Below are 26,641 nucleotides of genomic sequence, written 5' to 3' on the forward strand. Positions count from 1 at the left end.
TTGACAAGCTGCTCCCGAATCGTCACTCTCCCTGGGACTCTTCTCCTCCTCTCCTCTTTGGGTCTTCCAAGGACCTGTTTTTAAGCGAGAAGTTTCTCCCAAAGTTTATACAAACTTGACCTCTCATTGGATGTTGAAGTGAGGATTCGTGTCTCAAACATTTGACAGCATTTGTTCTGCCATCCAGCTAAGAACGGAATGAATCGAGACACTCTGCATTTCAATTTTTGGGCATCAAAGGGTGATGACATCTTATACTTGCTTGCTAGAGGTATTTCACTTATCCAAGCTACAAGCAAAACGGCTTCTCGCTCTCTGTTTATATAACAGCTGCTTTCTCTGACTTTTATGACCTTTAACAATGGAAATCGCCACAACAAGTTTATGTAGATTTTTCTGCCTGGCAGCATTATGAGTGGAGAAATTTTGGTATCTTAAAATCATAGATATCTTTAAGCCATGTTTTTAAATAAATATTGATTTAATTCAACTGGTTTCCCTTTTTAGTTGGCAGATTTTACAGATTATAGACAACTACAGATTGTTGTATATTGATAGATGATATAGACATCAAAAAAAAGAAAACAAGCAGAATAATGATTTTAACAAATAATAAGGGTTAATTCATAATGGCAATCAGGCTAGAAAGAGGTGAAATTTGCTTCATTCGTAACAGAAGTGCCTGGTGGTTCTGTATAAAATTCTGCATATTAGAAAAAGTTATAAATCCATAACCATACACACTATCCTACCTGAACGGTGGGACTCTTGTAATTATGAACAAAACATACGTTGTTTTTATAAATACAGTATACATATCTTAGCCTTCACATTAAATAAATTAATGGCATGATATCTGCTTCAGTGTTTATGGAAGACTTTCTACTATATCCAATAAAAAAGAAGGTATTATGCTAGTGGAGCACTCATGAGCTTCACCAATGAAGAGGCTAATCTTGGCCTTACCCTAATTCTAAATTCCATTTCATTCCAGTGATGTTCAACTGGGGCTCTGTGCTAGCCACTGCAATTGATCCACTGTTATTCTTTTTAAACCAAAATTTTGCAGTCATTGCCTTGTGACATGGAGTATGTTGGAAAGTTTGAAAACCAATTCTATAAAATTGGTACAACGAAAAGCTGCAGAATTTCCAAACACATCAGTGTAGAGAGCAGCATCCATTCTTCCATGCATTGCAACCTGCAGACCTGGTCCATACCACAAGAAATACCCCAGACCATGGCACTTTCTCCTAACTAAACAGTTAGAACAGTACACTCAGGTAGGAAGAATTCACTAGGCATCTTCTAGATCCCATACAAATACATTCATCAGACTGGATAAGTATATAATCCTGAATAGTTGCTCCAGAAAACTAATTCTTTTAATAAAGAATCCATATTTAATGTGCGTTGCGTAATGCAATCAGCAGTGTTTTTGTTTTCAAAGGTTTCCATCTCAAGTCACTTTGACTTCTGACAGTCACTATTTCACACCTATCTAGTCATTTCTTGAGCTCATTGTCATCTCTGGACTTCCATTTTTTTTTTTTAGTATGGAGTCCAACTCCTCTCTTGCCTTTCAGTATTCATATCTCAGATTGGTTGGAAAATAGATGATGCAGGATGGTTTCATGAGTGTTTGCTCAGATATCTCAGTGTTTTTGCATACTACAAGGTGCATGCAAGTTATAAGATCTACAAATTTTTTCTTACAAAATGATCAAAGTATATACATGGTACTGCTTTTAGTCTAATTGCCAATTCTGAATGTTTTCAGAAGATGGCAGCAAAATGAAATTATTTTCTTCAATTGTCATGATGGGTGAGACACTTTTCAATCCAGAAACAAAACATCAGTCTACCCAGTGAAAGCACACTGATTCACCACTACTCAAAAAAGTTCCACGTTGCTGCAAGTGCAGAGAAAATGATAGTTGCTGTTTTCTGGCATGTTGATGGAATAATCCTTACATATTGTGTACCCAAGGGCACTACAGTGACAGGAAACTCATATGAAGAAGTTCTGAAGAAAAAATTCCTCCCAGCACTTCAGAAAAAATGTCCACGTGGACTGAATCACGTTCATTTCCATCAGTACAATGCTACACCGCATTGTTCTGGAAATGTGCAAAAACATTTTAAAGAAAACAACATTGAGGCTATCTCGCATCCTCCATACTCGCCTGACCCACTTAGTGCCTTTTGGTTATACCCAACGATGAAGGATGCACTTCATAGATTTCCTAACTGACAAGGAACTGCTTCTGCCATTTACCAGTGGGCCGAACATATCTCCAAAGAAACTTTGTTGCAACCTTCGTAGTTTGGTAGAACAGGTGTGAAGAATGTGTGCAGCTTCTAGGAGATTATGCTGAAAAGTGAGGCAAGTATCACATCTGTAACTTGTGTACTTTATGAGAAGTAAATTTAGAGATCTTATAACTTGAACACACCTTGTAATGAGCTGTCATTCATGCTGTGATACTCAGTGATGTAGTGGCAAATGATGTAAGGAAACACATTGTTGCCAGTTGCTGACTTTGGAATGTTTAATTCCTAGATAGTAGTGCACACACACACACATTTTCCCCATATGGTTGGTTGGTTATTAGGAGTTTTATGGTGCATCAGCATCTAAGGCTATTGTACACCGCCCCACATGACACCCAACAGTCATTTCCTTCTGAAACTCTTAACTCTTTCCACATGCTGTTATTTGGCATACACATTTTAAATTAATTCCAGGGCTGGGCACTTGATCACCTCTACAGGCCAAAATATTTGCATATTTCATCTCCCATGACATTTTCATGAGATAAGGTGTATATAATACATATAGAATAAAATTACATTTATAAAATATGGTTCTTTTTTATTTTCACCTATTTAAAATTGTAAATAATATTTTAAACCAGTGTTTCTCAAATTATGTTCATCAAAAAGGAGTCATAATGTACAGTGGTTTATAAATGCAACGAACTTACTCCATCTCCAATGTCTTGCCTTTTGGATTTCAGATTGGGAGGTGATAATAGATGTTGTTGTTATATGTTTTACGGCGCAACGGCAGCTATAGGCCATTATGCACCAGTGATAATAGATGAAACGGTGGTTTCGTGAGTGTTTCTCGAAAACATCTCAGTATACCACGATTAATGAAATTGGTTCATGCACAGAATTTTCGAATAGCATGGCTACCAGCACTGTACCATTATTGCTTGTATGAAACCAGTAGAAATTTGAGAACCACTGTTTTAATAAATTCAAGTAATACATCCAACATTGATGTGTATTAATTTTATTTTAATTTTGATTTAGGGTTTGTTATATATTTGGAAATCAGGTGACCTTTCCAATACATGATATTACTCCAACTCTCTTAACAAGTAATGTGTTGAGTACATTAAGGCAAAGTGACTTTTTAGCACATCAAATACTGCAACAGAATAACTATATGAACGTAATATCACAAATGCCTATCATTTTAATACCAATCCATTTTGATCGTGATGTTGTCTCAAGGCAACCCTCCTGCCAAAGATCAATTGTTATTAGGACTTTCATCACTCAAGATTTTATGACAGGCATTCCTGCCACTCCAAACAAGCATATACCTATTGAGGTAAGTGTGGTTATATACTTATAGTAGAAATTATTATTTTAAAAATATTTATTTTTTAAATATAATGCATATTTATTTTGTGGAGAAAATATGTTAAAAAACAATCTTTATGCTATATTGACTATTAGCAGAAAAGCATTTAGCTGATGTGGAGCACTACCATACTGAAACTGCATAAAAGAGGAGTTGTTATTTAGTGAATATAAATTAGATGACTCTGTAATGTCCAATCAGTACCCACATTTCCGCCATGTGTTGTGGTCATGATTATTGGTCCCATATCTGTTTTTTAAATGATAATAGATACTCTGTCAGTTTTAATAAAACCTAAAGCTAATAAATTATAAATACTTTTTTTAAATTATATAATTAAATGCAGAGTGAAGAGAAAAAATATTTGTGCTTTAAGTCACAAAATTGAACTATGGACTTTTTGAAATTATCAAAAATTATTGGGAATTTTTTCCAATAATGTAAAAAAATATTTGGAAGTATTAGAGAAGTCATTTTTGCTCTTTTTTTCTTGATATTGCATATCCACAGCTCAAGCTGTAGGTACAATATCAAGCTGCCACCCACCCATGACCTCGTGCGAAATCATAGAGGGGTCTAGGTTGTATTGACACCCTAGATCCTCTTATCCTCCTTGATGTTGTATATCTACAACCCAAAAACTCCAAATGTGCTGTCACTCATGCTGCAATACCACTACTCTGCATTTTAAAAAAAAATCACTGATGGTTTCTCAGAAAAGGGTGTTGATGAATCATTTTCTAATGCTCATTTCAAAATTGACTGTTTCCATCACATCAGGTTCCTTCAAAAATCATGAATGAAAAATGATTTTTCACAAATTTTTATTAATTTTGGCAGAATTTGTGCACCGAAATTATAACAAAATGCTTAACAAACTTTTATATTTAAATACATGTTGAAAACACTATTAAAAAGGGCAGCGTGATAAAAAGTCCAGTAAGCAGTCATCTTTTATTTTAAAAACTGATCTGTGACTGGTCAAATTTTTGTTTCTTTTATTTTCTTGTAGATCCTTCTACTTTACAGTCGTTCTTCAACATCCAGCAATAGTTAGCCATTATGTTGACATTCCACCTCCCCTGGTACCTCATCTCCACATCTTTAATGTCCTGATGAAACCTCTTACTCTGTTCTTCACTAACACTTCCTAGATTTTCTGGGAAGTAGTTGATGTGGGATTGTAAAAAATATACCTTCGCATTCATGATGTGTCTCAGCTTCTTGAAGTTTGTCAACATGTTTTCAACTATAAAGTCCAACAAAAATAACTTAATTTAGCTTCTCTTGAGTGATCAGTGGGAATTTAGTACAAAGGTAGTTGAAGCAGGGACCTTCCTGAGGTAAAGCTTTCACAGATTGTTTCACCAAACCCAGTTTGTTGTGCAAGAGTAAAAGGAGGACAGTTTTGGGGTCTATCGGTGGTTTATAAACTATGTTCTTCAATCTAGGCAACAAACTGCACCTCTTTGGCCAGACCTTGACAAACCCAGTGCTTACTCCTTGCCCGACTGTTACACTCAGACAAAAAGAAAGCCATTTTTGTGCAGCCAGATTGCTGTCCAGGTAACATGCCTATCACTTTAAAGTCACTACAGACCAACCAACCATGTTCTTTATACTTAATATTTGTCAGCAATTTCTTCAAGTTCTCATATGTTTCTTTCAAATGCACAGAGTGAGCTACTGGAATTGACCTGTATTTATTTCCACTGTGGAGCAACATACTCCTCTTTGATGAGACTCCTCTTTGATGAGTCAGTAAAAAGTCTCCACTGTGTAGGATTGTAATTGAAACTGATTCCTAAATACAGTCGATGATGCTATTACATTCCGGTTATTTGGGACACATCGGGACTAGTGCATTAAACGGCGATTCTAATTAGCAAAAATAGGAGGAAATTTATCCACAGGCTGTAAAAGTAAAGATATATTAAGCACAAATTTACATTTTATTACCTTACCAATTAAAAAATTAAATGGTACGTGATAATCGGAATAATTAATACGTACTGTAATATGTACATACGAACTAGTTGACATTTGTGGGTGGGGGTTAAAATTTAAAACAGTAAAAAGATAAACAATCAATAACAAAGAACATGGCACACACAAATTGCAAGTAACACGATACGCGCAAGTGAGAACGGAGTAATGAGTTGCGAAGCTTTAAAAATAGGAGTGAAGAGAAGAATCTGAAAATTAATTTTTTTATATGATTGAAGATTCCATGGAAGTGTGAACACATTTCACCATAATAACCCAGAGAATTCCAGCTGTCGGTATTATCACAAATTCAATAAGATCGACTTTACTATCCGTTTATGATAGATTGCACTAACCGAAAAGCCCAATAAACAGGTGACTGCTAATTGTTTTATGGTTGTGACCTCCAGAAATCTGACCGAACCACGTGTACGGTCGGAGACAATCATAGGGTAATCTCCAGTGCTGCGGTCTCCTGCCCCGATTAAACGGCATGTTGTCCCAATTAAGCGAAGTAAACTCTGGCTATTTTCTCGATTGGGTTCTGTTCTTTAAGATTTTCCCCAAATAAACGGCTGTCCCGATTAACCGGTGGCCCAAATAACCGGAATCCACTGTAGTTCATTAAGTCATTTATATTACTGCAAAAAATCATAGAATCATCCTCAGAAATGTAGGGGACGAATTCTCATTCTCTATGTCTGTACTATGAGAAAAAGTCCCATGTTCTAGAAAATTTTTTTGATTTAAGTCTGGATCAGGGATTTTCAACCAGGGTGATATTGCCCACAGGGTGGCGAACAACATCATGGGTATTACAACGGTTTGTGGCCCTCCAAAGTTCAACTCTACCTGATGACATCTTATTCCTTAATGTTTAATTTCTCTCATTGGGTTTTCTTTTCCCCTTCGACAACTGAATTTTAATATTAGGTATATTATATTAGGAGTGAGAGAGTTAGAAATTTTGATAAAAGGAAGATAGTGGGTGTGATTTAATTCAATCACCTTTGCTTTTCATGGGCATTAAATGCCTAAGTGCTTTCAGAGGTAATGACTCCGCAATCCTTGGCTTTTGTGCCTTTCCAACAACTGTGACCTTGGCGGTGGCATGGTCTATTTATTATTTTGTGTCATTGGTCAATATATGAAGCATTGATGGGATGAGGAAATGTTTCAGTCTATTGTTTCTACTTTCTAAGCAACAATTAGTATTGATTTATTGTTTCCTCACGGATGTTTATTTTTGATCCACAGTACTTTTGTGAGTGACGTGGGCCATGAGAATTAAATAAAAATAGTTTATACTATATTATTTAATTCTTTGTAGTTATTCAACCCATCATCAATCATGTCAAGTGCTGAAAAGTCACATAGCAAATATGATCTCCTTTTCAGAAAATTTTGTGCTGATAATGAAGAACAGTATGTGAGGCTTCTTTTACATACAGAAGTCAGATGACTTTCTAAAGGAAACTGGCTAACAAGATTTGTAAACCTTTTTGATATGATAATTAGTTTTTTAGAAAGCGAACGAGATACGAATTTAGCAAAGGAGATTAGCAACCACAAAAACAACATATACTATGTGGCTTGGATTTTTCGAAAACTTAATGAAGCATCACTTCAGCTGGCGCCTCTGTAGCCAGGTGGGCAGGAGCAGCAGTGTGTAGCACATGCTTCTTGATTAGACCGGGGTTCGAGCCCGTGACCACCAAATACGGAGGATGCGAAAAGGTCAGGGATATGACCACCACATATCCCTGGAGCAGGTTTCCGTGACAATAGAGTCATCGACAACAACTAGTTCCTATGGGACCAGTGCATTCTGCCTTGGGGGTTGCCGCTGTGTTGCATAATGTTCAAGTGCAAGGTCTAGCGTTGATGATGGCAGCTGAGAGCTTGATGGCTCCCTCAATTTAAACCCTTCAAGGGCATCTACCCTGTCCTTCAAGCTTTCATATAGGCCCATAACTTTGAGTGGGTGCCTGATTTCCTTACATCGTTCACACACAGACATTCATTCCCCTTGGCAATATCATATCCCGTTCCTGAGTGATCCACAAACATCAAACAAGCAGTACATTTCAAAAGGCTGTGATTCAAAGGACAACTGCTCCCCTCAGTTCTCCCCTGAACCACAGCACTCCCATTAGCTTGAGCCTTTTGCTTTGCTGCTCTGGTCTGAGTCATGATTTTGATTCAGTTTCAGTACAAAATATAACACTAAACTTATATCCCAATGCAGTTATAACACTATATGTATATATATTTCAGTATCGAGTTTTATCTCCAACCGAGTTACGTTATATGAATTATGTATCTCCTATCAAGTTATATGTATTCATTTATAACGTTACGTTTGTAAAATCTAAGTAGTTATAATAGATAATAAATTTAACTATATATTACCATCCATATGGCTCAAACTTTCCGCTAGCTATCTATGCCTGATTACCGATTTCTAAAAGCGGTGCTGTAATTTAATAAGATTAATAAATTTTACTGATTAATTTATAATACTGTACTAATATAACAGATTTCTAATACAGTGCTACATATTTAGTTTTACGTTAAACCTTATTCTATGAAGTTCAGGATTTACATTACTCTGTTCCGTATCATATAACAATGGTGGCAAGTTATGAATGGTAAGATCTATGGACACTAAGTATTAACTTTCATGGCTGCAACTCAGCCATGAAATCAAAAACAACTAAACTTCTTTATCCAGCAATGTGGTCTGAAATGGCAAGTACTTCTTTGTTTTCCAACGTCTTATATGATTCAAAGTGGTTTTAGTTCAGTAAATAAAATATTAACAAAGGAAAGAAACAGAATTGATATATGTTCAAGAGGAGACATTAGAATTAAACTTACTAACATCATACCAAACATTGAACTTTTAGCTAAGAAGCATCAGGTCCAGGAATCCCATTGAATAAAAAGAGTAAGTATAAAGTATTTTCTTGTTTAAAAGTTCATGGGGGCAATTATGAAAAAAATTGTCTAAAAAAGCCCTTTAGGGGACAATAATTAAAAAAAAGGTTGAGAAACACTGGTCTAGACCCAAGGAGTTTTGCAGATTTCTTTGGTAAATTTAAATCTCTTACCAGATCATTGACTTCATGCTGTGAAAACAGTTGAGGGCTGGGGTCAATGTCTTCAGGCATATAGGCTTCAGTTTCATATTCAGATGCTTCAATTTCAGCACTCTCTGCTGCTACATTCTTCAGTATAAGTGGGGGGCATGGAATCGGCAGGTTATCTTCGTGTGAATTGGTCTAATAGCAGATGGACTATTAGGATACACAATGCCCTTCTTATTCTTTGCATTGTATCTCTCTTAGTTAAGAAATGGAGGAATTTTTAATCATGAAATATTGATGCTTTCATTTCAAATTACATATGATATTGAATATGAGACAAAGGAAACAAACATCACTCAGAAATACTGTGTAGAAATGTTAGTAAGAAAAAATATTTGTTAATACTATTTTATTCCCTCAAAGTAACAAGTCTCTCCTCCGGTAGTATTGACTGCTTATGCTATTTAGTCCATGTTTATGTTAATCATTTTTAGTCTTTTATAAAGTATAATTAAAAGTTTCTTGATTCATTGTAATATATTGAAAAAATTTGCATTTCTTGCCCTTTCAGTTCTTTAAATAAATGATGAAAATCACATTTTTGTCTGCTAGAATTTACAGGGTATACACCAGTTCTTTTTCATTGTTACAAAAAAATAATTAAAAATGTATGTTTTTGGGTGTGTATATATATTAATTTATATATATTCCATTAGGATTAATTCCTCATCTGTAGAATCAGAACTTGAAGACATGTATGAGTAAATCTCTCAGTTCACACACACAAAAACTGACATTTTATGGCTTTAATATGTTTTCAGTGTGGCCATGGTGAGTAACGGGTTAATGCAGGCTCCTGATGTGACAACATCAATGCGGTAGTAAACCTATTTTTTACATGTTCATACTCTCACTTTTCCTTTAGCCCTGTCAATTGAAATTTCTTTCTCCTGGGAGCATGAATGACTGCCATTCAGAGGATAAAGAAAATGGCAACTACCATATGATGATCCAACTTCTCTCAACTGACTTCTTCAGCTGACTGTCAAATAAGAAACTCTTCAGTTCGTATTTGACAGTCAGCCAAATAATGTTTCTAATGAAGGAGACAAAGTGATCATTTGTTGACATGTTGGCCTGCATGATCAAAGTTTTACACACCTTGTATCATCCTCAGTGATATGTCCATCTTTAAAGCACTTGTACCACAAATATCCTACCTCTTGGTAAAAGCTCTTCACTCGATACTTCTGCAGTCTCTGATGTTGATTTTTCCACAAAAAGGAAAATTTTATACATCTTTGTTTGAAAAGCAGAATTTGAAAAAATTATACAAAATTACTTAACTTCAACAACAGATAAAAATAAATCTTTCTACATGAGTAACCAAAACACCTTAATTTAAAAAATCCTAGACATCCTAGGTTACAAAATAAAAGGTTTTTATTATTTTTGTGATCACATCATCTTAAAAATTCAGTCCTATAACCTTTTGAATAGCCATAAAACAAACCCAAGGTAACCACCATATGCAGTCTATTTTAGGAGTAAAGGGGTGAGGAGGGCACTTTAATTTTTAGATTAATTTTAAAATGATAAAAGTGATTAAGAAAGTAAGCGGTAAATATGTAATGAAATAATGTATAGAATTCTGTTCACATTTCAACCTTGGTCTCTCATAAAAATTTAATATCTGCTTCCCTAATCCCTTTACTTCTTAAATAGACTGTATATGGCAGCGACCTTGAATTCATTCTCATGCTATAGTTGTCTTGTATATTGTATATATGAATAAATAATAGTGGCTTTTATATTTTATAGGTAATCAGAAAGATGGTAGCTGAAATTAGTTCTGTACCTGGTATTTCCCGAGTTTTATATGATTTAACTCCTAAACCTCCTGGGACCACAGAGTGGGAATAACTTTATTCATCATTAGTAAAATAAACATCCTCATCAACAAGTTCAGCTTCTCTGTCTTGGATCATGAAAAGCATAGCGTACTACTGTACAGTACATTAACACTGTATACAGATTGATTTCCATTTCACTCCCCCTTTCCTCAAGAGAAGAAAAGATATTTTAAGTAGATGTGTAGTTTATTTATAAACATATCTATACTTTTACAAGTTTGGAATGGAGGTGACAGTTTCTCATGACATTTTAGCTTATGAAATGCCGATGTGTTTTAGATGAGTATAAAGGTCAGTAGACTTGAAACACTGAAGTGTAATTTTTTTAGCTTTAATATTTTTAATACCAAATGTGATCAATGCAAATTTGACTGATTCAGATAATATCTTATGTAATAAATGAAAAAGGAATGTCTTTATTTCTGTTTTTATTTTTTCCCCTTTCATTGTTCAGTTTTATGGTGTAAATTGTGCAATTTTAGAAGACATGGAAACTGAACTTGCTTGTTAACTGAATAGTGTTACGTTGTCTGATGGTCATAGAATTTTCAGTGCAAATACATTGATCAAGAAAGATGCTTATTTCAGAATGAACTTAGTGTTAAAGTTTACTAGATAGGTTGTTATTTGATGAAAAATGTTGTTTGTTATTGCTCTTGAAGTTTCTACTAAGAGTTTAATATGGCCAAGATGTACAGTGAGTGTGTGCTTATTTTTCAAGTATTTGGGAAAAACAAACTAATCTCCATTTTATAACAGATGATTCTCTGGAAAGTTTGAGATGACTTCCCTCTCCTGTCAGCAGCACAACATTCCATTTTTGTTAAAAATTTAATGGGCTATTTCAGGGTGCTAGTTTTCAGTATTATTTTGTGCCATGTAAAGATTTTGTTTTCACTAAGTGTATGGAGGATCTCTATGTAATATATTATCTGTTTATGCATTCAGAATACTCTGAAATATGTACTGTTCTATTTCAGAATTAGCTCCATTCACAAGAAATGTAGCACTTCAATCTAATATAGTTAGTCACCATATATTTTCAATTAGAAATTACTAAATATTAATATATTATATAGAAATTACAATCTATTTTAAGTGGCAAAATTTCCTATGCAGAAATGTTAGTAATGATTATATATCCCAGAAGTAGAATTATTTTATGACAAGTTGATGGAAGATAAGCTAAATTTGACTCTAGAAACTGTTTTGAAATTTCATATGTATTTTTGTCATCTCTTTCCTGGACATCATCCTCACACACATATATTTATACAGTATATCAAAGTATTCTTAATCAGATAAATGGATATTAAAATTTACATGTGGATTGGGAGAAGTGAAAAAAAAAATTACATCACAAAATAATATTGATTTCACTTTGGGTTGCATTACAAAAATAGACGTGAGAAATTTTTGTTGATACACAAATTTTTTACATTTGGCAAATTACATTTTGGCTTGTTACAAATAAATAAAGCCATCCTTTTGTATGCCTTCACTGTATTATAGATTTTTATATGGTCATCTTAAAGTAAAAGTTTGGTTATACTGTCTGTATAAATGCAAGAAATGTTGGCTAAATTAATCCAAAAATTAAAATTTGTGCTTGTAGCCAGTAAATGCATTTTCTATGGTTTTAAATTGCTTATACGTTTGCGCTATATGGAGTTTTTTCACAACTCTTGAGCTCAAAATAAAAAAATTGTACAAACCAACTCAACTTGTAATATTCCTATATAATTTCACCTGAAATCACACTATTTCTTAAACTATACTCATTTAAACTAATATGGATGAATTATTTTGAAGTTAAATAAATAATAATAATTATACTGTGTACAAGAACCATAATTGCCATTACATTATTTTATTTATTTTGCTGGGTTTTTTTTGCTTATTTTTTATTTTTTTATTTCTTTGGCAATTATACCTTCCAAACATTGTAAAAGTGCCTAATAAATCTGTCTGTTAATACCCATTTCTTTTAAAGTGTACGTTTTTTATATAATTTCCCTCTCTTCTAACAGGTGTATATTGGTTCATTTAATGTGTTTATACATTCTGAATTACAATAAACCCTTCACAGAGGGACCTGGAAATTGCTATGGATATTAAGACCAAATCTTCATGAAAAATAGAGGGTTGGTGGGAGGTGTAGACCTTTCTTAGAGATCAGTTTAAGATCAAGAAGAATGCAATACATGTAATTATGATGCTTATTATAACAAGGATAAAATATAAACATGAATGTTTTATAAGAAAAAAAAACTAAAATGCAAAAAATCATTTAACTTGCCAAGAATGATAATATTAAAAAAAAAATAACACGGATAATGTGTGTCCAGGAAGAGGGATTAGATGTCAGATCCTCTTGAAGGTATTTCTGGAAAGGTGACTTACACAAGTTTGCAGCTGCAATTTTCTTATTAAAACTTCATGGATGCTTGCTTTGTCTTTGCAGGTCTCCTAATAAGAGGCTGGAGTATCCAGTCCTCTTTTAAAGTTTTTTTACATTCCAGTGTTCTCCCCAGAAAATTTTGTCAGTTGGGTGGCATTATGAAGTAGCCCGGTGGGGAAGTGTAATACTTTGCAATATTATAAAATATTCTGTTATTTATAAATGTGACTTAAGCGATCTAGAGCAGAAATTAATTTAACATTATATGCTTGCTCCTGTCGCATTGACCTTGATCACATAGTATGTTTGAATTAATATTGATCGAGATCGGTGAGCAGTACCATACTGTACCGCGAGAATCGATTAAATTTTAACCGGGCGGTCAATTAAATTCACTGGGCAGCGCACCCATTCGATAGGTCCTAGGGAGAACACTGCAGTTCATCAGTGGAGTAAAACTGAATCATCAAATACCTTGTCATCCAGAGCCTTAGACATGTCTGTAATTTCCAGCTGTGCCTCTAGCAATATCTGAGGCTTTTGAATCGCATTACTTTGCCTTTCCACTTTCACCTTTCTGAGATTTCCCTTGTAGGTAACAAAGTGGTTATGATCACTAGCCTCCTAGATCAGGCAGGAAAGGCCTGAGTTTGAATCCCTTTAGTGAAGTGAGCAATTTTTATGAGCTCTTTTTCACAACATGCATGGTTTTTTCTCTCCTGGAAACTGTTTTCATCCAGAAAATTGACCAAAAAATATACAATTACAGTATACTGACACAGCATCAATTGCTTTGGTGCTTAACACACAAATTACCTCTGAGAACAAAATTCTCAGTTATTGTGAGAAAAATTTGACAATAGCGTGCCAAACTCAATCCTCTGCAACCCTTTTACCAACGAAATTCTTTCAGGTCTTTCACCATGTCAGGCAACAGGTCCTCTGGCACAATATATTCTTTTATATTTGTTATATAGTCTATGATGTACTTTTCCCAAAAATCTCTGACTCCGATTCTCACACATGCACAGCAGTTGTAAAATGACTTCAACATTAGACCTTGATCCATTAGTCTGTAATATTCCTCCTATCTTCGTTTTTTACTAAATATTGAATATTGGGGTTTAAGGTAGTGTAATAGGTCCTGTGAGTGCAGCACTACTTGGTCAAACTACACTATTGATCAAACTGCCTTGGTTAAAATTACACCATCGATTATGTTGTTAAAATTACACCACAATTACTTGGCTAGAATAACTTGCACTAATTGTTGTTTTAAAACAATGGATGGCTGAAATTTTCTCCCTAAATATAGAAAAACCTTTATTTGAGCAGTTTTGGAAATGAACAGTTATTTCTTTAATTGGAATTATATGTTCAAAAGACTTGTCAGGTCCTATGTGACTATGTACTATTTTTTACTTCTGCTTCAGCGTTCTTTCTGTTTTAGTGTAACATAAATAATAGGTTGCTTGCCTGCTTGCTGGCATGTTTGCTGCAGAAACTAGACACTATTGTAGAATTTTTTGTCTTTTCTCCCTATGATTATTGATGTAAAATGGTTTCTTGTGTCAATTATCTGTTTATACCTTTATTTGGCAAAAGATTACATGTGCATGTGTAAGTTTGAATTTTTGCACCCTTAATGGTTTCTGAACTGAAAAATAAAAGTGACTGTCAGTTTCATGTCTATATTTTATGATTGTAACTTCTTTTTTTTTTTTTCAGCAGAACTAATAAAAGTTTTGTGCTGTTGATGATAACAAACTTTTTTTTTTTAATTTCCAAATTTTTGATTAAAAAAAATTGCATTCCATTACTAAAAGTTCAAATATTGGTATACATCTTGCAGAATTTAAAAAATAACTTTCCTGAAATAAAAATGGACACTAGTCAGGTGCTGCATGACTGTTTAAGGATCAGGGATATGACCACTGCTGGATCTGTTTCCCTTACACTGAATGTAATTTTTTTTTTCTGATTTTCCAACTTTACCATATTTCTATTAAATGTCTGGATGTTTCAACTTATTTTCACCATTAATTTGTTACTGTTAATAATCACTTTATTACTATTTGGAATCTGGCATAATACTTTATTCACTGGCTAAGATTAGAGGCTCTCCTTGTCTTCACCGTTCTCTATTTAGGTTGAGATATTGGACTTATAATTGCTGGTATTCTATTGTTTAGCTGCCTTTCTGTATGGGCCTACCAGCCCACAACCTCTGACTCTAAGAGGTCCCAAAAAGAAAATGTTGAGAGTAAGTAGGCTAGCTAGTCTATCAATTGTTTAAAAGGTAAGTGTTTTGTGGGGCCACTTAAAACAAAAAAAATAAAATTCATTTTAATGTTTTCAAAGATGTTTACAAAACATGTTGCCTTTCCACATTTACATGGTGCTCATCCCCCACTCCCCTCAATTCACCATGAATGAAGGCATTCAGATATCTTATGGGCACCCTGTATATACACATTTTAATATTTATGAAGATTGTTATTAGAAATTTTTAAATGGATATACCTTAACACAGCCCTTTGCAAACGATGTTACATGTGAAAAGAGGCCTTTCAGTATCTCCAAGTTTTGAGCCTCGAGATGGGACAGTGACGGCCCTGTACAGTTTGGCAAAAACAATTATTTTAAAATGGCCATTTTTGCTGCTGTTGTAGTGGGGTTGCTGCAGTTTGTGTCCTGGAGAAGGGTGCACTAAAGTATTCAATAAAATGGAGTGGTGGTCATGCATTTGCTGTAGGAACATTATTTTTAAATCAGGTGACTGTTATAAGTACTCAATTTGAATTTAGGCCACTTGAACATCAGAAGAAATTGTAGGGTTCCAAGTCAATAGATTCACATAAGTATTGGGTATGAATGCATTTAGGTCTTCTCTGTATTTATAGCTTTCCTGCATAGTTATTACCCAATCAGCTATCTGCTTCCTTACTAGTTAGAGCACTATGGCACATTCTAGTCAGTTGACTGATTTTTGAAAGCATGTGGCTAGCCAGCCTTTAAGAATTTCTGCCAAGTTTATCATCTGGAATGTATTCTGCAATTTAAAAGAAAAATATCCAGATAAATTACATAAGATATTCGCTTTGGCTGCAGATTTAACTGGTGTTTCGGATTGCACTATTAAAGAGATCATACTTCGGCACTACAGATCATTCTCAACCGGAAAGAAGCAACAAAGGTGGAACCCAGACAAGAAGTAAAGGCATAATGATTTTACACTGACAGTTATTTGAAAAAAGTGCACAAATTTGTTCTTCCAGAATGAAATTCCCATAGCAAAAAAAGTGATGGCTTATAAATGAGACTGACGAGTGGAAAAATATTTAGCAATGTACAGTACAAAATATAATAAAATACCTGGGATTCAAAATTTTTAAATGCCAACTGATGTCAACATTAATCGATCAAGACTATATGTTCCACAGTGGCATTGATGCTATTTAAGATATTCAGCATTATCATTCTGAAGGTAGGCCAATTTATTATACTGACAAATAATACTTTGTATATGGGCATACAAAGGAATAGGTTTGATAAAATCCAGTAAATGAGCATTTTTGAGTGGCTTATCTGTTGATTCAAAATCTAATAATAATAATTATTACACATGCTGGTAGTTGCAAAGGGTTTGTCCCCAATGGTCATATTTTTCAAACCAAAAGATCTGGGTAGTAAATGGCCAAATTGGCCATATTTTTTGAATCAAAAGATCATAGCAAAATAAATGGCCCACATTAGAGATTGGTTTGTCAAAAAGCTATAACCAAACAGTGAGCCAAATGGCATCATTTTAGATAATTCTCCGTACCACAGTTCATGTGGAAAATATCCCAACAATGTGTACCGAAAACACAAACCTCGCTTACAGATTCCATGGATCTCCAATAAGTTGAAGGATGAATTATCTCTTGTTTCCGACATTCACAGCAGATGATTTGTATTGTATTCATAACATATCCCTCCAGCACAAACAAAGTTCTTCATCTGCCTCCATGCCATTGCAATTTAGACCCAGTTGAAAATACATGGAACCAAATCAAAGGATTTGTTGCAAATGAAAATCACATTTTTAAAGTTGAAGCAGAACTGCTTACCGCAGAAGGTATAAATCATGTCACAGCTGCACAGTGGGAAAACTGTCCAGCATGTAATAAAAGAGGGAAACAATATATGGGAATTAGACTGGTTGGCAGAGAGTGCTGTTGGATGCTTAAATTTTTATTGGAGAATCTGATACTTCTGATTATTCAGATAACCTTAGTGGAATTGTGCCTTTATGAATATTAACAACGGCTCTTTTAAGAGCCAAAAAAAAAAAAAAAAACATCCACTAAACAAAAAAAAAATAATATTACATATAAAGTTTGTTTGTTTGTTATTTGGTTTTTTTAGGAGCATTAGCAACTAAGGCCATATTGCTCCGGGAATATGCGGTGGTCATTCCCTAACTTTTCCACATCCTTCGTATTTGGTGGTGACAGGCTCGAACCCCGGTCTAATCAAGAAGCATGTGCTACATACTGCTGCTCCTTCCCACCTGGCTACGGAGGTGCCACATATAAAGTGAAATAACAGTTGCCAAACCTAATATGCCATACCTTTTTATTACTTGTTACATTTCACTTAAATCAAAACATCTCTGATTTAAAGCATCCAATGAATATTTCTGGAAAAACCATTGTGAGTTCCAGTGGCTGGCTGTATCATGCATGAAGACAGTGATCCTTTCATTGTTGGTGTGATGCAGTTCCTCTGATACTGCTATTGCCATAGACTCCAATATACAGATAGGTTTTCTGCAAGTTTAGTGTCAATGCAATCCTGAAACTATCATACCTCCGGGTTTGTCATTGCATGGAGCCTGATACTTGGCTGTTAAAAATCACGGGATCATTCAGCATACTGGCAAGGAGAAGAAATTATAGTTTTCCTCTGTATCGATGGGAACAGAAAAAATGGCCTTTTCTGCAAGTGTGAAGGATGCGATCGTCTGACTTCGAAGAGATTACTCATAGTGTTTCTAGGGGTTGCCCACAGGGGTACATATTTGGGCCCCTGTGCTGGAACATTCTTTTTGACAAATGGCTCTCTAAATCCTTTGATAATGTCAACATGGTTGCCTATGCCGACAATCTGACTGTCATTATTAATGGAAAATCCAGAAAAAAGCCTGGAAGGCAGCCAATTATGTCCCCTGTAAATGATTACATCTACCCATATTTATGTTGTCTGTGAATTGCGTGTGTTCTCTGGTCGATTTACCTGTTTGCTGGACGTAAAAACTCCAGTTTCTGTGGGGGGGGAACCTTGCTATCTACGCCTGAGGCCAACTAACTCAGCCACGGAGTGAAAAAGGTCCACTACAGTTCCTCCCGTCATCGCCGGGTTTCGAACCCGGGCCTTTTCTACCCGGTGTGGGGAGGACGGTGACGATAGCACTGTGCTACCGTGCAGACAAAGAAAGAACTTTATAAATGGACATGCATTCATAAAATGCAAATATCGACTACTAAACTTGAGAAATGTTACTCAAGGGCAGACTGGATCCTGAATGTTTGCCATCCATTAAATATAACGGACTCCCTATTCACTATAACTCCTCTGTTAAGTATCTTGGTATTTGGCTCGACGATCGAGGAAGCTTCCTGCAACATATCAAGTATATAAAAGAAAAATGTAAGATATTGATGATCAGACTAAGACAAGTTACAAAACAGGATTGGGCCATTAAAGCTCAGACTGTATTACCATTGCATCTTTCTAGCAATCATTTTGTATGGCGCTGGTGCTTGAGGGTACCACGCAAATAAAGTTGCTATAATAAAACAACTTCTGCAAGCACAAAGAGCTTCCCTTCTGCTCATGTCTCGCACCTGTAAAACCACTTCCCCTTCTGCTTTCCTCTCCAGGTGTTGCTAGGCCGACTTCCTATTCACTTCGAGATGCAATATCGATATCTCTTGTATCATCTAAGAAGACGCTATCCTGCGACTATCAGTGGTATTACCCTGAATCTTTACGAAGATTTCTCTTTTCAAAAGAAGAGGATCAGATTGCACTTTTAACAACTTGTGGCAACAGGAATGGTCTAACTCCCCTGTTGGTGCTGCTACTAGAAGCTACTTTCCTGTTACCAGAAAATTCCAGAAGGAGTTGCTCTGGTTGTCTCCAAGCCTTTTTACCACATTTCTTCTGACTGAACATGGGAGTCTGAATTTTAACTCTTTGAGTTTGGTCTATCTGACACTCCTTATTGTCATTGTGGAGCCACTGAGATTGCAGATCATGTGCTTTTTGAGTGTCCTTCGTACTGTGACTTAAGACGTGAACTACATATTGCTGTTCCCAACTTTTCTCCAGATCATAAGGAACGCATTGTTCAATCTAAAGAAGTTTTTATCTTATTTAATACCTTTGCAAATAAGGTATTAAATAAGATAAAATACTTTGTATATGTATATAATACTTTGTATATGGGCATACAAAGTATAACATATAACATATAACATCTCTTCAAAAGAAGAGATGTTATACGTTCTACGCAACCTTCAAACTAACAGTGATATACTTCTTGTTTAATGCAAATTAAGTCTCATATTATTGTAAGAGAACTTTCACTATTGGAAGCCTCTTACCTCTTCTGGGAACTAACTTTCACTATTGGAAGCCCCTAACTCCTTACTGGGAACTTTCATTTCTTGAAGGTCTCACTTAAGACTTACCTTGCTGCTGTGCTTTGGTTTAAGTACTTCAGTTTTCTCCTGTTTAGTTAAAATGTAATTTATGCACATAATTGACATGTTATGTTTTGCCTTCTTCTTGGCTTGTATCTGTATGTATACATGCACTCATATCTATAACTGTTTATACATTTATTTAGTATATATTCTAGCTTCTAATTATGTTAGATATCTGATATGTACATTGATGTTTCGTGATTTCCTTTATCAAGTCCTGCTCATTAATACACATTAAGATCTTGTATACTATTTAATTCTGTATAGAATCAAACTCTGCTTTGTTTTCTGTACAAGTTACAGAAGAGGTATTAGTTGTATAAATCACTGAAGTTACAAAAGTTGTACATGTTTCTGAAGATGTATTAGTTTCTTACACAACTTAGCTTCTTTATGTTTATGTTCCTTGTTTTCTGTATGATTTAAATTACCTTGCTTCATGATAACATGCTGTTTTCCGTAAGGTTATGTTATCTAATGCTCACATGTTCTGTGACGTTACATGCTGATATTTCCCTGTTCATGTTGATGTATATTATTATTATAATTATTGTTATTATTATTTCTCCTTGATTGGGGGATTCCACTCCGTGACGGGTACTGCTACCAAGTACACAGGGTGGATGTAATGTCTGGTATTACTATTGGTCGAGGAACTCTCTGACTATCCTACATGTGTTCAGGATTGCGACTTTCTGGAGTTCCTTGTAGGTTTTCTCTGGGAGACCTATTGCTGCTAGGCTGCTATATAGAGTCTTTGATACCATACCGGTAGTTGACACGATGATCGCGATGGTGGATACTCCTTGCATATGCCACATCTCCTTGACCTCATGTCTCAGGTTCGTGTACTTCCTCATTTTTTCCTTATGGGTTTTCTGGACATTGCTAGTGTTAGTCACTGCTATGTTAATCAGGTAGGTAGCCTTTTCCATCTTGTCCACAAGGGTTATGTCCGGTCTGTTGTGCGGGATGGTCTTATCCGTTATTATGGCGCAGTCCCAGTACAGCTTGTGGGTTCGGGTCTCTAGCACTGCCTGGGGTTCGTACTTGTAGTATGGTACACTTTCTTTAGTCAACTGGTATTATTATTATTATCATTAGCTATACGGTACAAGGAAGCCTGAGGCTTATGCAGCACCAGCCAAAAAAAAAAAAAAAAAATTCCGAGTTACACTGAGAGAGAGAAAGTCAAAAGTAGAAGGGAATCATCAAGAAAGAGAAGAATGATGATATCGAGCTCAGGATCCTGGGAGTGCCAAGCCCATACTCACCAGATGTGAGCCCCTGGGGTATGTTGTTGTTCTTAGTTGTAAGAACATTTTAATTGCACTCATTTATTTTTGTAATTTATGCACATACAAAATTTGTAAATTACAAAAATAAATGAGTGTTCTGTTGCTATCTATCTAAATTTGGTGGATGGAAAATTCTTGATGTCTTGGTTATCTTGTCCATCGCGTACATCTTGTACCATTATTCTAAATTCTGTCATTATGCACTTATTGATTGTTAAATTAATTAAATTACCTGTTTAAATTGTATTTTTGCTTAACCATTGTTATTTACTATTAGTCTGTGCCACCCACATCCTGCACATTTTTTTTCTTTTCTCTTGATGTCTTGTACTTTGACTTAGCTGATTTTAAACTCGTAATCATATTTATTCTTTCACTTAATACTTGTGTATTAAGTAATGTAATTTAAACGTTGTATTATAACTCATGTAGTATAATATGTTTTATCTTGTATCTTGAATAACTCATAATTAACCCTGATGTGTAAATAGTGATCTGATCATCACTTTACTTGTTCCTTTTGTTCCTCTCTTGTATAGTACATTGTCTTGTACTGTACATACGATGTTACTTACGGCTTTATTTTATTTCAGAATTGTATTGTTTTTCCTACTTTAATTTCAAATGATGCAAATTGATATGATTTAACTCTGATAATTCCTTGTAGGGTGTGGTTGGCAATTTTTTCTTCAACTCTCCATATACTGTTTTCTTGCTTATTCTCTTCTCTCTTCTTTTTCTGAAAATCCACCTGTGATTTTTCACTGTTCTTATCTTTTACCAACCTTTCCAAATCCTAAACTTATCCCACTTCCTTTTCCTCTATTCCCTTTCACTTGGCTTGTCCAGGTGAAAGTGGGCAAGACGTTCTGTTTGATCCTGGCCACCTCCGCGTGACAGGGATGGATGATGGGACGCGGCAATCTGGTGTTTCCACTTCCCATTTACTAAGAGCCAGGCGCTGGTAGCCTCATTACAACAGAACAAACATTTTACACTTACACAACAACATGATACTGTATATAAAAACGGCCAGCTTTGGCGTTTAGCCTCATCACAAGATGATCTACAGCAGCTAATGGGGGAAACCCTGGGGTCCGCTTCTCTTCACATGAACACTTGAATACTTGTTCGGCAAACATGAAGTACGCCAAGCAGAAACAATGTTGAATACATGATAACTTAGTTTGTACAGTTTTAAGTGCAGTACGTCTAAACCAAACACTGACAGCATAGGTTGTAATTGGGATTATGGCAGCATTATAAAATAGATGTAGGGTTTTTGTGTTCAATCCCCAGTCTTGTCTGGTAGTTTGGAGCAGCATTGCGGTAAAACTCTTAACTTTGACGGACAGGTGTTGCATATGTGCAGTAAAGGAAAAGCGGTCGTCGATGATGATCTTAACCATGCGTATAAGTGTTCCTAGGTCTATCTAAAAAAACACTCAAAAACCTTGTCGTCATGCCCCCTTACAATGATACCCAGATACCAGGGGCGGTTCGTTGTTAGGCATTGCGGAATTGCAGCACTCCCAGCTTTTTAAATCTAAATATACAGTCAAAAGAGCTATATGAAATTTTGTGAAGAAATTTCATATAATTATGAAATTCCTCCATGATATGTTATGTGGAAGTTATTTATAATCGAATGCATCTCGAGAAATTGACGCATTTAAAATACATGAATATATAGCAAACTTTAAGATTGTCATTCTAAAAATCAGGAATTCAAAGTACTGCGAAAATCCTTCAAAAACACTTATGATTGAAGCGAAGGAAGTATGCGACTACGTAAGTGTTGACAAGGTGAGATATTCTGTTACAAAGCAATTAATTGCTGCAATATCATTTAACAAGGAAAACTTAACCCCAGGGGCTCACATGTGGTGAACATGGGCTTGGCAAATCCAGGGTCCTGAACTTTATATCATCATTCTTCTCTTTCTTGGTGACTCTCTCTCTCTCTCTCTCTCTCTCTCTCTCTCTCTCTCTCTCTCTCTCTCTCTCTCTCTCTCTCTCAGGATAACTCGGGAATTTTTTTGATAGGTGCAACATAAGCCTCAGGATTCCTTGCACCATATGGCTAATAATAATAATTTTTCGTACGAAAATGCCCATGGAAGAGGTAAGGAAGATTACAGAGACATATCCCACGATTGAAAGAGAAAAACTTCTGACGGAATTACAAGTTTTCTATAGCAGACATGATCTACACAATTATTGCAAATTAACTGACTTGCTTGAAATTTATCTCAGAAAATAATCTAGCTGAAGTTCTTGGTGAACTTACAAAACTCATAAAAGTTCTTTTGACCATTTCGATGACTACTTCAGAGCCCGAACGCTGCCATTCGACATTAAAAAGAATAAAAACATTTTTAAGGAGCCGTATGAATCGGGAAAGGCTAAATGCTCAATCAATGCTTTCAATAGAGAAAAGCTTGATCAACAGTGCATCAAACTTGAATGAAAAGCTTATTCATCTATTTTCAACAAATAAAAACCGAAAAATGGATTTTATTTTTAAATAAAATTTCAAGATTAGCCAAGTCTGTTAATGGTAAGTGTCTAGTTAATGTTTTGTTGTATTTTTCACTTGCTTATTATAATTACTATCTATGTCTACATGTCTTATAACCAAGGCAATCTAATGTAACTTTAAGAAGAAGCAGCAACCCCATACATCAGAGTCATGAGCCACCACTGCCTGCTAGATACGATAGTGTGCACATCAGGTTTTGGAAGCATCGACAAGCAGAATTCTGACAGCAGCATGGTCAGATGATGCTTATCGGAAAGATGCCTGAAACGTCAGCTTAAGTGTGTAGTGATTTGGGCTATAAGCCTGATAAACTATATTATTAATTTCATGTAGTATAAGAGTGGTTATTAATTGCAGTAATAATTTTTATAGCTACTGTGCTTTTTCTTATTTAGTCGTGTCATAATTAAAGGACTACAATATTGAAAACAAAAGGAAGTTTAAAATATCACTGGTGTAGTAAGAAACTGAAATCGCAATATTAAAAGAAAATGTAAAGCGTTAGAATAATTTTAAGTTTTAACTAAAAATTGTGCATTTTGTGCTAATTTTATTTAAACTAATTCAGTTGATTTTATATAAAATTTGTGATTAACGGTTTTAGATGAAATTTATTACTCTCTCTTAGGATTATGAGATAAAATGTATATGATTTTAATATAAATGTTTATTTAGATGGAATAAAAATATCTCATATAACGGTCTTATAATGTAGGTGTCATTAGCAGTTAATTTGATTTATGACGTTTTTTGTTGGAACGGTAATGTTATGTGTCATATTTTTAACGATTTTAGTTCGGATCAGCACTATAAATATTCGTTTAGTTTTAAGTTAAGAAAGCATGTGAGTTTCCTAAGTGATTTTTAATTGTATTATGATTGTTATTTTTACACGAGAGCAGTAATAATCTTAACATGTGTTTTATTAAATGTGACGCTATATGAGAATATGCACACTTTCTCATACGCTATATGAGAATGTGCACACTTTCACTTTATAGAGAGTTTCTATAAAGACTTTTATAATATAATTTATATTTTGACTTACGAATTTATTCCTGACAATGGGTAAAGCTGACAGTGGCCGGTTGACATTTGAGAAGCAGCTGCTGTATAATAACCGTGTTCTGGTCGGAAATTGGATTGATGAAAGGCTTAAGGTAGGGATGCTAATGTAAACATATGAGAAATAATATTGCTAAACCCGTTAAGACTTTTAAGTTAGGTAAATAAAAATTAAAAAAAAAATCATTTTAGGTTTTAATGAGAGAGAGAGAGAGAGCACATGTCAGTCAATGTACCAAGACTAACTGTCATCATAAGTGAAAATACAAAATTTACCAGGCACATCTTAATCTATCAGACATGAAAACAAATAAATTATATCTTTCTTTCTCACTTTGGCTTTCTCGCCATGTGTAATAATTTATTTTGTTGGGTACAAATGTGCAGGAAGCAGAACTTTTTTAGTTTTATTTTTTTAGACATACTTGCATTATATTATCCCCAGGGGCTCACATCTGGTGAGTATGGGCTTGGCACGCACACACACACAGGGTCCTTAGCTGGATATCATTCTTCTCTTTCTTGGTGATTCCTTTCCACTTCCCTCTCTCTCTCTCTCTCAGGTAACTCGGGAATGTTTTTTTTTTTTTTGTTTGTTTGTTCGTTTTTTTTTTTTTGTCTGGTACAGCATAAGCCTCAGGCTTCCTTGCACAATAATAATAATAATAATACAATACAATACAATTTATTTCCATTACAATAATAATAATACGGGGTGTATCAATGCGCCTTACGTCATTCTTGCAAATCTAGGTTTAGCGCAGTGGTTTTCAACCGGGGTGCCGTGTAATTTGGGTTTAAGTTACTTAAAGTTATTATTATTTTTTTTTAAATTTGTATATTTATTTCGTTATAAAAAAGGTGTACGGTATCTTTTTAATTTTGTGGTGAGCTGTATGTAAATGATCTTTATTTAGTACCTCTATAAAAAGAATAAAATTATTATATAGGTATATATTAAAAGATCGAAAACCATGTGTTAGGTATTTCGTTTGACCATGCGCAACAGTGAAAAAATTACTAGGACACCGTGAATAGAAAAAGTTTGGGAACCTCTGGTTTAGCGTATCGTGTCACTTATACATAGATTGAGAAAACGCACCTTTTCTCCCTCTTGGCGCTGGATTGATTATTCAAGCAAAAGAAATGTAGTTTTTTAATAGATTTTCATTTTGAACTACTTAAAGAAGTTTACGTTAGTTTGCGCCACCTATTCGGGACGGATTCAAGCGAAAACGGTGTGTCCATTATCAACCAAAGTTGCATACAGTAGATTACGAAAACCGTTTTACGCATGAATTGGTTAATCTTGGGTGTTTATCCCCCACTTGCCGCTGTTTAATACAGAGGAAAGTGAGGAATAAACTTAAGTTAGGGTGTTTATACCCCACTTGCCGCTGTTTTAAACAGCGGCAAGTAAGGGATAAACATAATAACTTAACACTAACCATAGCGGGCTAGCATGTCAATCACTACCACTCGCAACGATCAGTCGGAAGGGGTATCAGATTGTAGACTTACTTTTTTTTTTTTTAATTTTCATAATTTTACATTTACTAGCACAGTACAACGTTTTCTGTTTTTTTTTTTTTTTATTTGATAATTTTACGTCAGACGCATTGATATACCCTGTATAATGCAAGTATGCCATTTTTTTGTTTATTCTTTGGTTGACTCAAAATAAATTGCCTACAAACTTTTCTTTCTTGATACTGCGCACCCTAATAAATTACCCTAATTCCGCTTATAACTATCGCTGTAAACTAGTTATAAAGAAATCTGTCACTGGGTAAATAAAGCTAGGTTAGTCTTCAGTAGTAGTAGTGGCATGTGATGCAAGAAAGCAAGAGTATGAGCTTATGCAGCATCAGCCAAAAAAAAAAAAAAAAATACAAAACAATCCCCTCTAAATATTTGTCCAGTTCCTCCTTAAA

The 26,641-nt window shown here is 34.9% G+C and overlaps 1 protein-coding gene across 3 annotated transcripts in view; it reads left to right on the top strand.

Moving 5' to 3' along the window:
* Positions 1-10,982, top strand: part of bur (GMP synthase burgundy) — a 182,154-nt gene extending 171,172 nt beyond the window's left edge. For 2 of the 3 annotated variants that reach the window (XM_090372708.1, XM_090372710.1), the window contains exons 15-16: positions 3,322-3,625; positions 10,555-10,982. In XM_090372708.1, coding sequence (XP_090228834.1) covers positions 3,322-3,625; positions 10,555-10,656 — 406 coding nt within the window. In that variant the 3' untranslated portion in view covers positions 10,657-10,982. The remainder of the gene's footprint in view (positions 1-3,321; positions 3,626-10,554) is intronic. The other variant, XM_090372709.1, reaches the window with a different exon arrangement.
* Positions 10,983-26,641: the final 15,659 nt, after the last annotated feature.

This window comes from Mastigoproctus giganteus, chromosome 4 (genome assembly GCF_048544385.1).
Source record: "Mastigoproctus giganteus isolate SK-2022 chromosome 4, ASM4854438v1, whole genome shotgun sequence".
NCBI classification, from domain to species: Eukaryota; Metazoa; Arthropoda; class Arachnida; order Uropygi; family Thelyphonidae; genus Mastigoproctus; species Mastigoproctus giganteus.